Raw genomic sequence first — 13,821 nt, forward strand, 5'->3', positions numbered from 1 at the left:
AAATAAGGATACAAGAGTATGAAGTAACCTCTATAACATGAATACAACGATACTGCTGTTAATTCTATAATACTGTTTGTTAATGAGGACTAGCCGTATTATCTTGTTCATTCCTAGTAAAAAGGTTACTTGATACTCCTTTAAATAAACACTTATGAGGAATATCACGTTAACTGGACATCAAATACCACAAAATCTAAGTATGCTGAGTTACAAGAGAAGTTAGAAGACCTAGGAAAGACATCAAGGGAATTCCTGGATATAATGTGGCAATTACCCATTACATAATAGTCATAATTTACACTGGAACAAGACTAGTAACATGGGATAACTCCTCTAATACAGAGGAGCGGTAAGTGGAAATACTCCAACCGGTTTCTTCTAATATATGGGGGGAGAGAAAAAGGAAACAGCGACTTTGACTTATGAAAAAAATTTAATCTGAAAGATTCCCTCTAAGGAGATAAAGTTAAAAAAGACTGAACCTTTCACGTCAAGTTCCAGAACTTCATCCAACATTGTTTCCTGATAAACAGCAGAACATCTGACTCATTACTCTAATACTTTTGAGACATTATGTATTGCATTTGTTGAATTGCTTTGCTTGAGACTTACATTCAGTTTCACATTAAACAGTATTGAATCAATTACTATCTGTGGCTGGCAGAATTCATCATTTTATCTCTTCTGATACTTGACAGCAGTCCTCACTATGACAATTCTACCAAAAATTTTTACTACGTCTTTGCTTGTGCACTGTGATGGCATTATTCAGTAAGGAAATTTTTTTTAAGTTTGAATTGCATAAGTTTAACTTTGAATTGATCATAATGTTTAAGTGCAAGGTCAGTAAGGAAATATAACAAAATTTTCCCGTATCTACATAGTTTCCGAGAGTGACTTAAGAATATGAAACTTTCTATGTGGCAGTATCAAATCTAAACCTTGGTGCAGGATCATCAACTGCTGACCAATTTAGCAATGAGAAAGCAGAATGGAGCTTCTGAAAGCAGAACTCATAGGATCATAGGAGAGAATACACAGGAAAAAATAAGGAGCCTCCAAAATAAAAAAAATATTAAAAAAAAAAAAGATAAGAGAAAGGAAAAGCTAGTTGTTGACTTTAACATAAGCTTCAATAATGACACTGTATTTGTAACAAAAATATCGTACCTTCCTCTCCATTTCTCTGGAACTCACATGCTGAAGACAAACGGTGTTTATCTTCTTGCCCACTAAATTCTTGCCCATTTAAAATTCAAGTGATCTTGACATCCCTTCTCCAACTACATGCATATGAAACACAGTAGTGAGCTTTCTCAGTGAAACTGCTTATCATCCACACTCCTTCACTTCTATTGCTAGAAGTACATTTGGCTTCTATATACAAACCTTCGAGGATGATTGGCATCAAATAGTGTTGTATCGTCATCATCATCATCTTGTTCTAATGGAGTCAGCTCCATGTTTTCTATGTTTGTATCCAAAACTCCATATCTTCGGGTTTTTCTGTTTCGCCTTCTAAGCCTGAAATGTATTTTAAAACATTTAAGTTCCATAAATACTTCTCTACTTTCTATTCCACAATGTAAAAAACCTATGCTTTAAAACACAGCTATATTGATACTTATCATAAAATTTTTAAAAAAAGCTTAGCATATGTAAAGTGTACACGCTTAGCTGTATGAAATTCAGAGGTCAGACAGTGTCAACAGTTTACATGAAATGATTAAGGCCAATAAGAATATACTCTGTGGTTTTGTACAGAATTACTGTAGTGAGTACAAAAAGCCTATACATGCACTTGGTAGCTAAATGCAAGAGCCAGGTGAGAATACATTAAAAAAGCATATTGCTATCAGATCCCACAATGAGAAAAAAAAATTGTCCTGCTACATATTCTTTATGTGTTTTATGCATCTCTACAGAACAACAGATCAAATCAGAGAGAATCTCAACAAAGCTATAGCAAAGATGTAACACAAGTCATGGGTGGCATCAAAACTTATTATTATTTGTGAAGTCTTTTGTAGCTATCCAGTTAAAAACATTGTTTGTGATTACGCTTTGGAGTAAGAGAGAACTTATAGAGTCAATGTCTTGTATGCTTCACAAAATGCGGAAGGAAGAGGCAGTGATTCACATTTCAGGATTAAGGCACAGTTCTTATCGCAGATGAACAGACCGCATCTGCTTTTATCACTTCCCACAGCTCCTCTGCGCGGGCCTGGGTCCCACGTAAGCCCCATGCACACTGAACTGTTCCGTTTGGCTCTGCAGAACTACTCCTATACACATCGAATATGCCTTGCTCAAGTCTTTGAGGATGGGGAACTCAGATCACTAGCCACTCAGAAAACACGATGCAAAGGCATCTGTTTACAAAATGCTGACAGTCTCTTTCAGCTACTGTATACTAGCAAACAGCAGCTACATGAAAGCTATTGCACTTTAAAAAAAAAAAAAAAAAGAATCATTTAGTGCTAAACTCAAAGGTGATAGAGGTCCTTCCTTTAGAAACTCCAGAACTGACACAACCCAAGCTAGGTGCCTACGAAGGGTGTTTACAACATTCAGGAACTTCTGATATTCTGAATACTGGATATTTCAGATCTAATAAGATAACGTATGTATAACGTATTATGCTACTACATATAATATACACTACTACTATTATACTGTGCATTACACCTCTCTGCCCCAGACTCAGGCACCACTTCAACCACCTTGTAAGAGAGAGCAAATACAATGTTGAGACTCTCAGCTTCAGATTGTCCTGAACTCTGGTGTGCTTAAATAATTTTTTTAAAATATGCTTCTTGGAAAATCATTCACCTTTTCACACCAGGGCAACTTTGAAAGAACACACAGCAGCATCCAGTCTTGGTTTAGACTACACTGCAGCGAATCAGACCTCCCTTTGGAACTGAGAAGCAAATATAACCTTGTTAGGATGTATAAAACACAGACCCTTCTTCAAGGTGCTCCAACTTCTGATATTCTAAAAAAGAAATAATCAGGATGATCATTTCCTCCACCCTCAACTATGATTTGAAGCAGCAGCAACTGTTATGCCAGGCACGTGGGTGCTTTAGCACAACTTGAAGTACCTAACTTTACTGTTTAAAGCTAATAACAAAGACACTTATTTCACCTTTTGTTTCAAGACAAACTTCCTTCATTTCATCTGGCCTTTAGTCCTCATCATAGAACGAAGCTGCATACTTCAAAGCACCAACTAGAAGAAAATTCTAAACCTTTAAGATGATAGTGTGATGAAAAATATATTTTTTTTATATATATAATTTTATTTTTTTATATATATGTAGTTTTATAACTACTGTCTTTTCTTTTGTTTTTATTAAAGTAGAAGCTAAGCAATTGGCACTAGGATAAGCACTCAGATATTCTAACAGACTAGAAATTATTTTAAACACAAATAAAATAGGAAATGGACAGTCAGTTCATGCTATTTTTATAGTCAATATTTCTGTCACTCTCACTATACACTTTACTTATTATATTTAGTGGTGTAAAAAGGAAAGTGAGTCAAGAATAACCTAAGACGGTCATAGCAAATGTCCACATTGCACATAATGCAAAAAAATCCTATCACAAGGCTGCCACAAATTTCTAGGTTCAAACGAATGTTGCTGAAAAACGGATAAAAGAATTACTTGTGACACGAAAACTTTCTCTATATACAGATTAGTCAAAAGACTAAAGCTAAAACAATACTGGAGACACTTATGGAACATGTATATATAGTCATAACTATGACACTAGAACAGTGTCATAAGTGTTACCAAAAACTAAACTTAGAGAATTTTACCCTGTGACTGTTAGTAAGAAAACCTAGGAAAAAATCCCAATTTCATTAAAGTCAGTAGCGCTCTCTATGCCTCTCACAAACTTAACAGGGATAATTTTTATCATTGTAGTTACTATGGATACCTTGGGGGTCTAATAAGATAAAGTTATGAAAATGGATTTAAAAGTACATAAAAAGTTAATGTTATACTCCGACATGCTCAGTCCCACTCCTTCCTTGAATACAGCTAACAGCAGTACAGGAATCCACAAGAAAATATGAACTGATATTATCTGACTAACATCAGAGATGTCATAGATAATAGACTGTTAAAACAAGAGGAGACCTACACAAAAGAAACAAAGAAATGTTGGTTGAAAAAAAGAAAAGGCAGGAAGCATGTTAAGAAAATGAGAATTGCAGCAAAACAACAGATCAAATTTAAAGAACACCCAGTGCCTAAAGAAACATAAAACTGCAAGGGACTTGGGAGGGTGGGAAGAGTTAAAAAACCCCAGAGAGTAAGGGGAAAAACAGACACTACATAACATGTGACCTCCTTTTCCAGGAGATACAACTTCAAAACTGACCACTGATAGAAAACTCAAAATCTCAGTCTTCTCAGGTAGTTAAACGTTAGCTTAGATCCTAGAACTTCCTTGTACAAAAGAGGTATTCTCAATTACATATCTGTAAGTTTTTTGAATGCTCACCTGATCTATCAAATACAAACCTCTTCTGAACACATCTGCACCAAACAGTGACAGAAGAATCATTACTAAGCAAAAAGCAACAGAGCAAGGTACCTTTCCATTAAAGGATTTTGTGTGCAAGCAAGACCTCCAGTCCAAGGGACTCTAGAAAAAGACTAAGGTTTCACTACAATGAAAACTTTTTTCACCAATGGGATTGGAGAAAACCAAAAAACAGTAACATCATCAACAAAAAACAATAATAATACTATCCTACTGTGAGAGTGGTAAAACACAGGAACACGATGCCCAGAGAGGCTGCAGAATCTGCATCATTACAGATATTAAAACCTCAACGGGATAAGAGGTGAGCAACCTGCTGTGGGTGACCCTGCTGAGAGCAGGAAATTGAGCAAGATAATTTCCAGAGCTGCCTGCCAGCCTCTGCCACACTGTGACTGTCAGTTTCAATTGTCACAGCTCTTGACAATACCTCCCAAAATAAGCTTCTTAGTGTAGCAGGAGAAGGAGAGGTGCAAGCAGCCCAACCTTTATAATCAGAGGGTTAAAACAAGTCCCCACCTAAAAGTAGAAATGAAATTATTTTTTTTTTTCCTGACAAAGAAATTACACCATCAGCAGTATCATTTGAGAAGGCTGATGGGAGATTGCTATAGTTTATATAACCATTCCCAACCAAAATTCACCTCCTGTGTGAAGAGAAGTTAAGAGTTAGCCACATTAGCAAAGTTGTATCAGCTTGCACAAGATTTCCTAGAAAACATATTTTCAGGGCACCATTTTCAAAGAAAGTCCCATGACTCTGAAAACAGAAAAGTCATACTTTTATCAGAATGTATAGACTTGATAAAGGAAGACATTGCTACCTTCCTGAGTCAAGCAAAACTTTGGCTAAAGGTATCTCAGCAGAGAATAGCCACATTTCCCAGGTACTCTTTACCAGAACTTGAAAAATGTTATTTTTGATTTTAAAATTACAGATCTTTCCTGTGAATAAATAAAGCTGAAGAGTGTGTATATATTAAGCTAGACTAGACTAGAATATTTCAGTTGGAAGGGACCTACAAAAACCATCCGGTCCAACTGCCTGACCACTTCAGGGCTGAACAAAAGTTACAGCATATCATTAAGGCCATTGTCCAAATGCCTCTTAAACACTGACAGACTTGGGGCATCAACCACCTCTTTAGGAAGGCGGTTCCCGTGTTTGAGCACCCTCTCGGTAAAGAAATGCTTCTTAATGTCCAGTCTAAACCTCCCCTGGCGCAGCTTTGAGCCATTCCCACACATCCTATCACTGGATGCTGGGCAGAAGAGATCAGCACCTCCCTCTCCACTTCCCCTCCTCAGGGAGCTGTAGAGAGCAATGAGGTGACCACTTAAGCTCCTTTTCTCAAAGCTAGACAAACCCACTCCTCACAGCACATGCCTTCCAGCCCTTCCACCAGCTCTGCGGCCCTACTCAGGATGCATTAGAGTACCTTAGCATTGTTTTTAAATTGTGGAGCTCCCAACTGCACACAGTATGCCAGGTGAGGCTGCACCAACGCTGAATACATCAGGACAATCACCCCTTTTGTCCAGCTGATCATACCATGTTTGATGCACCCCAGGATGGGGTTTGCCCTCCTGGCTGCCAGGGCACACTGATGACTCCTATTGAGCCTGCTGCCAACCAGCACCTGCAGATTCCCTTTCTGCAGGGCTGCTCTCCAGCCACTCCTCTCCCAATTCTACTTGTGCCTGGCATTAATATGTCCTAGGTGCAGAATCCAGCATTTGAACTTATTAAATTTCATCCCATTAATCGCTTCTGATTGCTCCAATCTATCTAGATCCCTCTACAAGGCCTCTTGTCCCTCAAGAGAATCAACACCACCTCTCAGATTTGTACCATCAGCAAACATACTAATGGTACATTCAAGTCTTGCCTCCGGATCACTGATAAAAATATGAACAGAACTGGCACTAGAACTAAGCCCTGACGAACAGCACTGGTGATTGGCCATCAGACAGATGTAGCCCCATTCACTACAACCCTTTGAGCTGTTCAAGCTGTCCATCACCCAGAGCACCACGTACCTGCTCATCTCACAGTTGGACAACTTGTCCAGAAGGATGCTGTGAGGGACACTATCGAAAGCCTTACTAAAATCCAGAAAAGCTACATCCACTACTTTCCTCACTAGGTGGGTCACCTTGTTGAAAGTTTCTAAATTTTTTCAAAAGGAAACTAGGAGGTTTGTACCTAAATCTTAAATTTTTTTATACAACCCTTGCCAAAAATATTTCAGCCACAAGTTAAAATTTAAAAGCATGTTCTTCATCTATTCCAAACTCCAGAAGCAAGATGCAGCAGAAAGATGCAGAAGAATTACAAAAGAATAACATGAGGTTTGACCTTCCTGTTTACAATAGTGCCTAGAATACAGCGCTTCAGGTTCAAATGCGGAACAGCAACATTACACAGAATCACAGAATGATGGGGTCCCAGAGGAAACGAGAAGCCTTGTTCTGGGAGATCTCATTACACAGCATAAAGCTGCAAAAATGCTCACAATATTTTAAAATCTTTTCAATTTTTCAAAGATTAAAAATCTTTTCAATAATCTTAAATTACAGAGAATCACAGAATGGTAGGGGTTGAAGGGCACCTCTGGAGATCACCTAGTCCAAGCCCCCTGCCAGAGCAGGGTCACCTACAGCAGGTTGCACAGGAACGTGTCCAGGGCGGTTTTGGAATGTCTCCAGAGATGGAGACTCCACCACCTCTCTGGGCAGCCTCTTCCAGTGCTCTACCACCCTCAAAGTAAAGAAGTTCCTTCTCACATTGAGATGGAACTTCCTATGCTCAAGTTTGTGCCTGTTACCTCTTGTCCTGTCGCTGGGCACCACTGAAAAGAGCCTGGCCCCATCCTCCTGACACCCACCCTTTAAGAATTTATAAGCATTGATAAGATCCCTCCTCAGTCTTCTTTTTTCCAGACTGAAAAGACCCAAATCGCTCAGCCTTTCTTCATAAGAGAGATGTTCCAGTCCCCTAATCATCTCGGTAGCCCTTTGCTGCACCCTCTCCAGCAGTTCCCTGTCCTTCTTGAACCGGGGAGCCCAGAACTGGACACAGTTCTATTTCATTATATATTTCTATAACAAGCCAAAACATAGAATATAAAATAATTGCCACTTATCCAGAAAACAATGGTAGTAGATGAGAATTTCCTTCTCCAGCTCCTGCAATGAGAAACTCTTATTTATTTATTTGGCCTTTCCACGTACTACTGAGAACTCCAAATCCAAAAGGCTCCTGTTAGGAGGAACAGGAACACTGAGAAATGCTCTTGTCCATTTTCACTTGCTTAAAAGATTATGCCATTTCCTTTAAGATATAGTATCATTGAGATATGCATTCCAATGAAAATAAGATTGAATGCTACTCAAGAGTGATCTGTAAGAGCTATGGAGCAATCAGGATATCCTAGCTCACTTGGACTGCAGGTCTCATTAACTGCCCCACACACACCACCGTCTTTCAACCACCTTTCTGGAATAAACGTTGAAGGTACTTCACACTAACCACCAATATATCCAACTACAATGAAAAGTACATAGAGACCTTGCTGTGTAATGAATGTGCTTCATGCATAATCACACATTTGGGCCTTGCCCAGAAAGAGTTCCCAGTTTAGGTATGAGAGAGAGCAAGTAAAACTGCACGGACAACAAAACGCAGAGACAAACACTGTAATTAACCACAAAAGCACAAAGAGTTATGCAGTCAGTCGAACGCAGAAAAGAAATATGTTTACTGACAAAGAGGTGGAGATGGTCAAATTCGGTAGCTCAGCGAGACAGAAGTTTGCAAGCAGAACAACAGCAACCCACAGAATGTACAAAATTAAGTTCAGGTGGACCAAGGGACGTCAGCGGTGACGAGTCCACCTGAAGGAAACAGGAGGGGGCCGGAATACCCCGCCGAGAGGTATCGCACCCAGGAACCGAGGGGACCCCGACAGCCACCACAACCGGCCGGCCCCGGCCCCGGCCCCCGCCCGCCTGCCTCCATCCGGCGCGTCCCCCGCCCTCACCGCACGGTCCGGATCACGAAGTAGACGATGAGGGCGGCGCTGGCCAGCACCAGCACGGACAGGGCGCGCTGGGTCATGGGCTGGCCCTGCTCGGGCGGCGCCGACACCTCAGACAAGCGGCTGCTGCTGCTGCTGCTGCTGCTTCGCGTGGCAGCCCCGCCGGCCACCTCCGTGGGGCGCGGGAAGGCTGTGGCGGCACCCGGGGGAGGACGGGCCGCCGCCGTGGCCTCCCCGCAACGGGCGGCCAGCAGCAGCCCCGCCAGGAGCCAGGGCAGCAGCGGCGGCGGCGTCCACATCTCGCCTTCTCCCCCTGCCGCCCGCCGCGGCCTAAGCGCGGCCGGCCCCTGCCGCCGTCTGGCCGCCGGAACCGGAAGCGCGATTTCTCGTCGCCCGCCGCTGCCATGGAAGCGCCGGCGGTTCGGCCCGCCCGGCTGCCGGCTGCCGGCCCGCCCGGCGCAGGGCGGGGCGCGGGGGGAGCCGGAGGGTGGGAGTGGGCGCGGATTCCTTACGGACGCCCGGGACCTCGCCGGCAGCGCTTGGGCTGCCGCGCCCCGCGGGGGCCTGCGTGGACCAGGGCTGCGTGGGGTGGGGTGGCAGCCCCTACGGCCGCCGGCTCTGCCTCCCGCCCGGTGGCCGGTGCTCTGGCTTTCAGAGCTTGGGGGTGGCTTCAGTAGGCCAAGCTGGTGTGGGATGTGGGTTTTCTCGGTCGTTATGGCGGGATGTGGAGGGTCCGGTGGTGCGGGACCGGCTCTGTGGTCTGCTCGGCTTTGCCTCTGTGCGAAATGGAAGATATGGGAGGATAAGTAAAAGGAGGATTTGGAAGACATTTGGGCCTGAAGGCTGGGACTGCAGTGTTTGCTTCACTTGAGGTGGAATGGAGGAAAGCTCAGGAAAGTTGGTTGGGTCGTGGTGGACCACAACCAAAGGCGGTGGAGCAGTCGGTGTTTGGAAGCTAGTGGACATTCATGAACCTTGGAGGCAGGACCGTGAACTTAGATTAACACTTTGTACAGAGTGAATTGCCCATATTGCTTATCATGCTTGTGTCACATGCATTCCTTAAGTAAATGCTGTTCTGGTAGGATAATCCTGTAATTGTTAGAGTCCATTATGAAATTATTTTCTTTGGCTCCTTTTTTTGTGAACAGTAAACTACAGCAAGGCTTTCAGGGGTCAGATGTGCATATAGAAAAAGAGGAAATCCACATGGGCAGTGAGCCCTTTTTCATTTGTCACAGTGTAGAAGGAAATGACAGAGTAGCAAAGAAGACTTGTGGAGCAATATTTCTGCAGTTGAAACAACATGGGTAACAACCAGATTCTGTGTACGAGCAGACTTGTTTTGATATCCCAGAGGCCCTAAACTTTTCAGTTTATCAGTCATATTTGATTATGTAAAATCACATATAGATAATTTCAACAGTTAATAAACTGTTAACAAGCTGTTAGTTAGCTGGGAATACAAATTGAAGGTCTTCTGTCACGCAAACAATGAGACAGCGTTTGGGAAGGGTGAAACTCAAATAGCATGTGTGCCATTTAGCTGTCATCTCTATGTCTTCCCCTTGAAAAGTCATGGTGCTTTTTATGTGAATATTGTTTGAGATGCTTTGAACAACAGTTTTGCTGAAGGGAGCGTGTGGGTAAACTTCATTGATAGCTTTTTCCATGGTTTATAACTTTCATAGAGCTTCACTGATTCAGGTCCCCCCACCCCCAGTATCAGGCTGCTTCTTCCCCATGAATTCCCTTGAGGTGTATTTCTTCCTGACAAGGCCAAGCAACTGCCTTCCAGCGCAGTTAGGGAAGTGTTACATTAAAAACTCGAGGAATACTTTTTAGGTCAGTCATTGATGTTAAACTGTCCTAAAGAAATGGCAATGATGCATGGACTGTGTAAGATGTAACACTGTTGGGATACTTGCTCCCTCAGGGGCAACATATTGCATGGCAAACTGTATGTCAGAGAAGGGGGATTGTCTCGGTCAGTGAGGACTATGGCATCACGTAATACTCTCATTTTTCAGTGTCCCTGTTTGCAAAACTACCCTCCTTAAAAACCGAGGGTTCTGGTGCTGTATGGCCAGGGAAAGTTGTGTTTTGAAGTTTTTTTCCAAAATGAGAAGCTAGTGCTCTTATTTCAGCGAGGCAAGGTAGTCTGAATTTTCAGAGTAGAAAACAAAAGTACAGCAATTTGTGTTCTTTATTTTGAAACAAAAACAATTATTGAAGTCTTTGTAGTCTTTGGGGTTTTTTTAAATAATTTAAATGCATAAATTTGTTTAGTATTCAAGTCAGGTATAAATAAACTTCAAGTTTGTATGCAAAAATTTGCTTTGAGAGAGCTATAAGACAATTCTTCAATGAAATGTCACATAACTTTTGACCTGCATGTGGAAATTGATTTGACAGTCTTGTTGAAGTTTTTTTTAAGTGTATCTGCCTGTTAGTAATTGTTGTCAGGTTTATTGCTTAAAGCCAAAGGCTAGAAAGAGAATTAAAAACAAATGGTGACATTCTGTGATCATCCTGGTATACAGCAGCTTTTGAAAGAAGCATCTTAGAGTTATATTCCCCCATTCCGTGTGTAAATTGTAGAACTTTTCTCACTTATGAAAGAACTAAAGAACTTTCATATCGTAAACCCAAAAGGTGAAAGAACTTGAATGCCAGTGAAAGACCTTGAGACTGCTGAATTGTCCATTAAAATTAATGTAGCTTACTTGACTTTTACCTTTGAGAAAAACAAAATTGGCCAATTTTTTTGAGTTCTTTAAAATAGGCCTTGTAGATGAAATGAAAGAGTAGAGAAATTACTTTGCAAGATTGTGTGAGTGTCAAGGATGTCTGGGAAGGGGCCTTTTCATCAGGCAATGAAATGGTAATTCAGAGAAAGGCACTTAGGAGCTCTGTATATTCTTTCTTTTTTTCATTTTGCTAGTTCAAGTAAAATGTCATTTTGTGCTTCCTAATACTTGTAACGACAAAGGGCACAGCACAAAACACATCTATTTCCTTTTCCCTTGGCCCTGTCAGTCTGTCAGTGTCATCCTTTATGAAGTCCTTGTGGAACGACTGGAGAAATGAAGAAAACAGAAGTGACCATGCTTCTCTGCTCCGATAGGAGGCTACCCAGGTGCAAGCTGTCCTCTGCCCCTATATAAGCCTTGGGCCCTGAATAGCACTATCCAGTTCTACAGGTCTCCAAACCACATTCAAATCACTATTATTTCTGCTGTCTGGGGACAGCATTGTCCAAATTATGTATATACTTGCCTTTGCATAGATCAGAAATCTTTTTGAGCAATCAGTTAAAAAAAGCCCAGAGGTTGATCTGTCCCTTTTCTTTTAATGACTCGTCCCCCAGTGATATGCAAACTAAGTAACTGCAAACTCTGGCAAGGGATTGTGGAAGAATATACTCTGCAAAGGATTTACTGATCCATTTTGTAAAAACCCAAACATATAACTTTTCTAAAAAAAAAAAAGAGATACATTTTACATTTATGTATGATCAGCTGGAGATTGGCCCCTGACTGCTTTTCAGAATGCAGCTGAGTGCCTCTAGGTAGGTGCCTTTAACAGTTGGGCTGTTTAGGTCTACATAATTGTTATTTTAAATGTCTTCATTGGCTCTGGACCAAACTAATTAAGCTATTGTATTTAGATAAAACTTTGTGGAAAAGACAGTATGATTTCCTGGATGTAAGAGTGGTATCTGGAATCTGAAGGTAAGGAATCTTTACAAAGTTTGAGAAAATACTGTCTAAAAACAGGTTTTGAATGGTATTCGGGTGGTGCACACAGACGTACCCCAGAGGAGACGCGGAACGGCTCTTCCTGTATGTGTGTGATTAGAAAGCCAGAGACTACTCTGCCTGGTACCATTGAGGTAAAACAATTCTATGGTGTTCCTGTCATGGTATTCCCACACAAAATGCTTATTGTAATTAAAATAACTGTTTGGGTTTCTGGGTAAGTTTTTGACCAAATGCCTTGAGTGGACTGAGGAATCTCACTGTGTGTAGTATTATATTTTTTTGTTTCTTTAGTACCTTTTGTCCTTGTACAAAAGGCTCTGGTAGTGCCAGGATCAATTTCTTGTGCTCAAGAACATGAAGTAAGCAAAAGGACAAAAGAATGCTGCAAAGAAAAATATCTGTCTTATGCTCTTTATTGTAAATGATGAATATATACTTAGGAATATATCACATAAGTTTAAATTATTTTTTGGAATAAAATGTTTGGGGTGATATTTGCTAATAAATCACAGCATTTTATGCACTCTGTATTTTGCTTTCTTGTTGTAAGCGGGAGAATAATAACTGTTGGCAATAAATGTTGCTCTTTTATTGTGCTTTTGTGAAATGGGGTTGCCAGATACAGTCTGCTTTTAGTATAATGGCAGATTGCTGAAGGTAGACAAGCTACTTTAATTTGTTTCAAGGAAGAAGTTGTTTTATATACAACTATAAAAAATCCAGTAGTTTATAGCAACAGTAAATTGGCTTAAGGATTTTAAAATGAGTTCTTATTACTGGTCTGAACAAATGTTTCTTTGTGAAGTTTTCGTCTACATCAGTGTCTTCTAGTATTCCAGTGATCAGTATTTTTTTTTTTTCATTACTCTCGCATTTATCTATCTTTAGATCCAACAGCTTCCAGCAGAACCTAGGTTGTTTGCCTACAGATGAAAGCCAGAAGGGGTCATGATTTGTATCACGTGTCATGTAGTCCAGTCCCTTCCTGGAAGCACTGAATATTCTCTAAAAGGATGAGTGGCCTGTGGCTGTTTCCTGATGCTGAAAGCACGTAGGATGTCTGCTGTTGAAAAAGAGGTTGGGGCTTCAAATAAACAGTATTGCTTACGGCTTTAATTACTTCTTAAAAATCTAATGTATCCCTTATACTTATGACTGTCTCTTTAGATGCCAGAAATGTATTAATAATTTCCACATGCATGAATACTGTCTTGGCTTGCATGATTATTTACATTTTAAAGTTACATGTTCACCTGTTTCTGAAACTTTTGTGTTTTGCTTGCTTACATTCTTCCTTGCAAAAGCATCAAGAATCCAATATGTTGCCTCAGTGGAGAAATGTACTGATTAGGGCTTCAATGCACTCCCAAAAGATGATTTTCAAGAACTGGAAAAAGGAAAAAGCAAACCAAAAATAAAATCTCTGAATTTTTTCTTGCGTTGTAAACATC

At 40.9% G+C, this 13,821-nt stretch overlaps 1 protein-coding gene across 6 annotated transcripts in view; it reads right to left on the reverse strand.

Annotated features, from left to right (window-relative positions):
* Window positions 1-8,963, reverse strand: part of FAM174A (family with sequence similarity 174 member A) — a 45,326-nt gene extending 36,363 nt beyond the window's left edge. For 4 of the 6 annotated variants that reach the window (XR_008463774.1, XR_008463775.1, XM_054185365.1 and 1 more), the window contains exons 1-2: window positions 8,610-8,963; window positions 1,393-1,527 (exon numbers count right to left, since the gene is read on the reverse strand). Coding sequence is in view for 2 of the 6 variants with exons in the window: in XM_054185365.1 (XP_054041340.1) it covers window positions 1,393-1,527; window positions 8,610-8,905 (431 nt within the window). In the remaining 4 variants the exon portion in view is untranslated. Of the gene's footprint in view, window positions 1-1,173; window positions 1,287-1,392; window positions 1,528-8,609 lie in introns of all 6 variants that reach the window. The other 2 variants (XR_008463776.1, XR_008463777.1) reach the window with 1 other exon arrangement.
* Window positions 8,964-13,821: the final 4,858 nt, after the last annotated feature.

The sequence above is a fragment of the Rissa tridactyla genome, chromosome Z, assembly GCF_028500815.1.
Source record: "Rissa tridactyla isolate bRisTri1 chromosome Z, bRisTri1.patW.cur.20221130, whole genome shotgun sequence".
NCBI classification, from domain to species: Eukaryota; Metazoa; Chordata; class Aves; order Charadriiformes; family Laridae; genus Rissa; species Rissa tridactyla.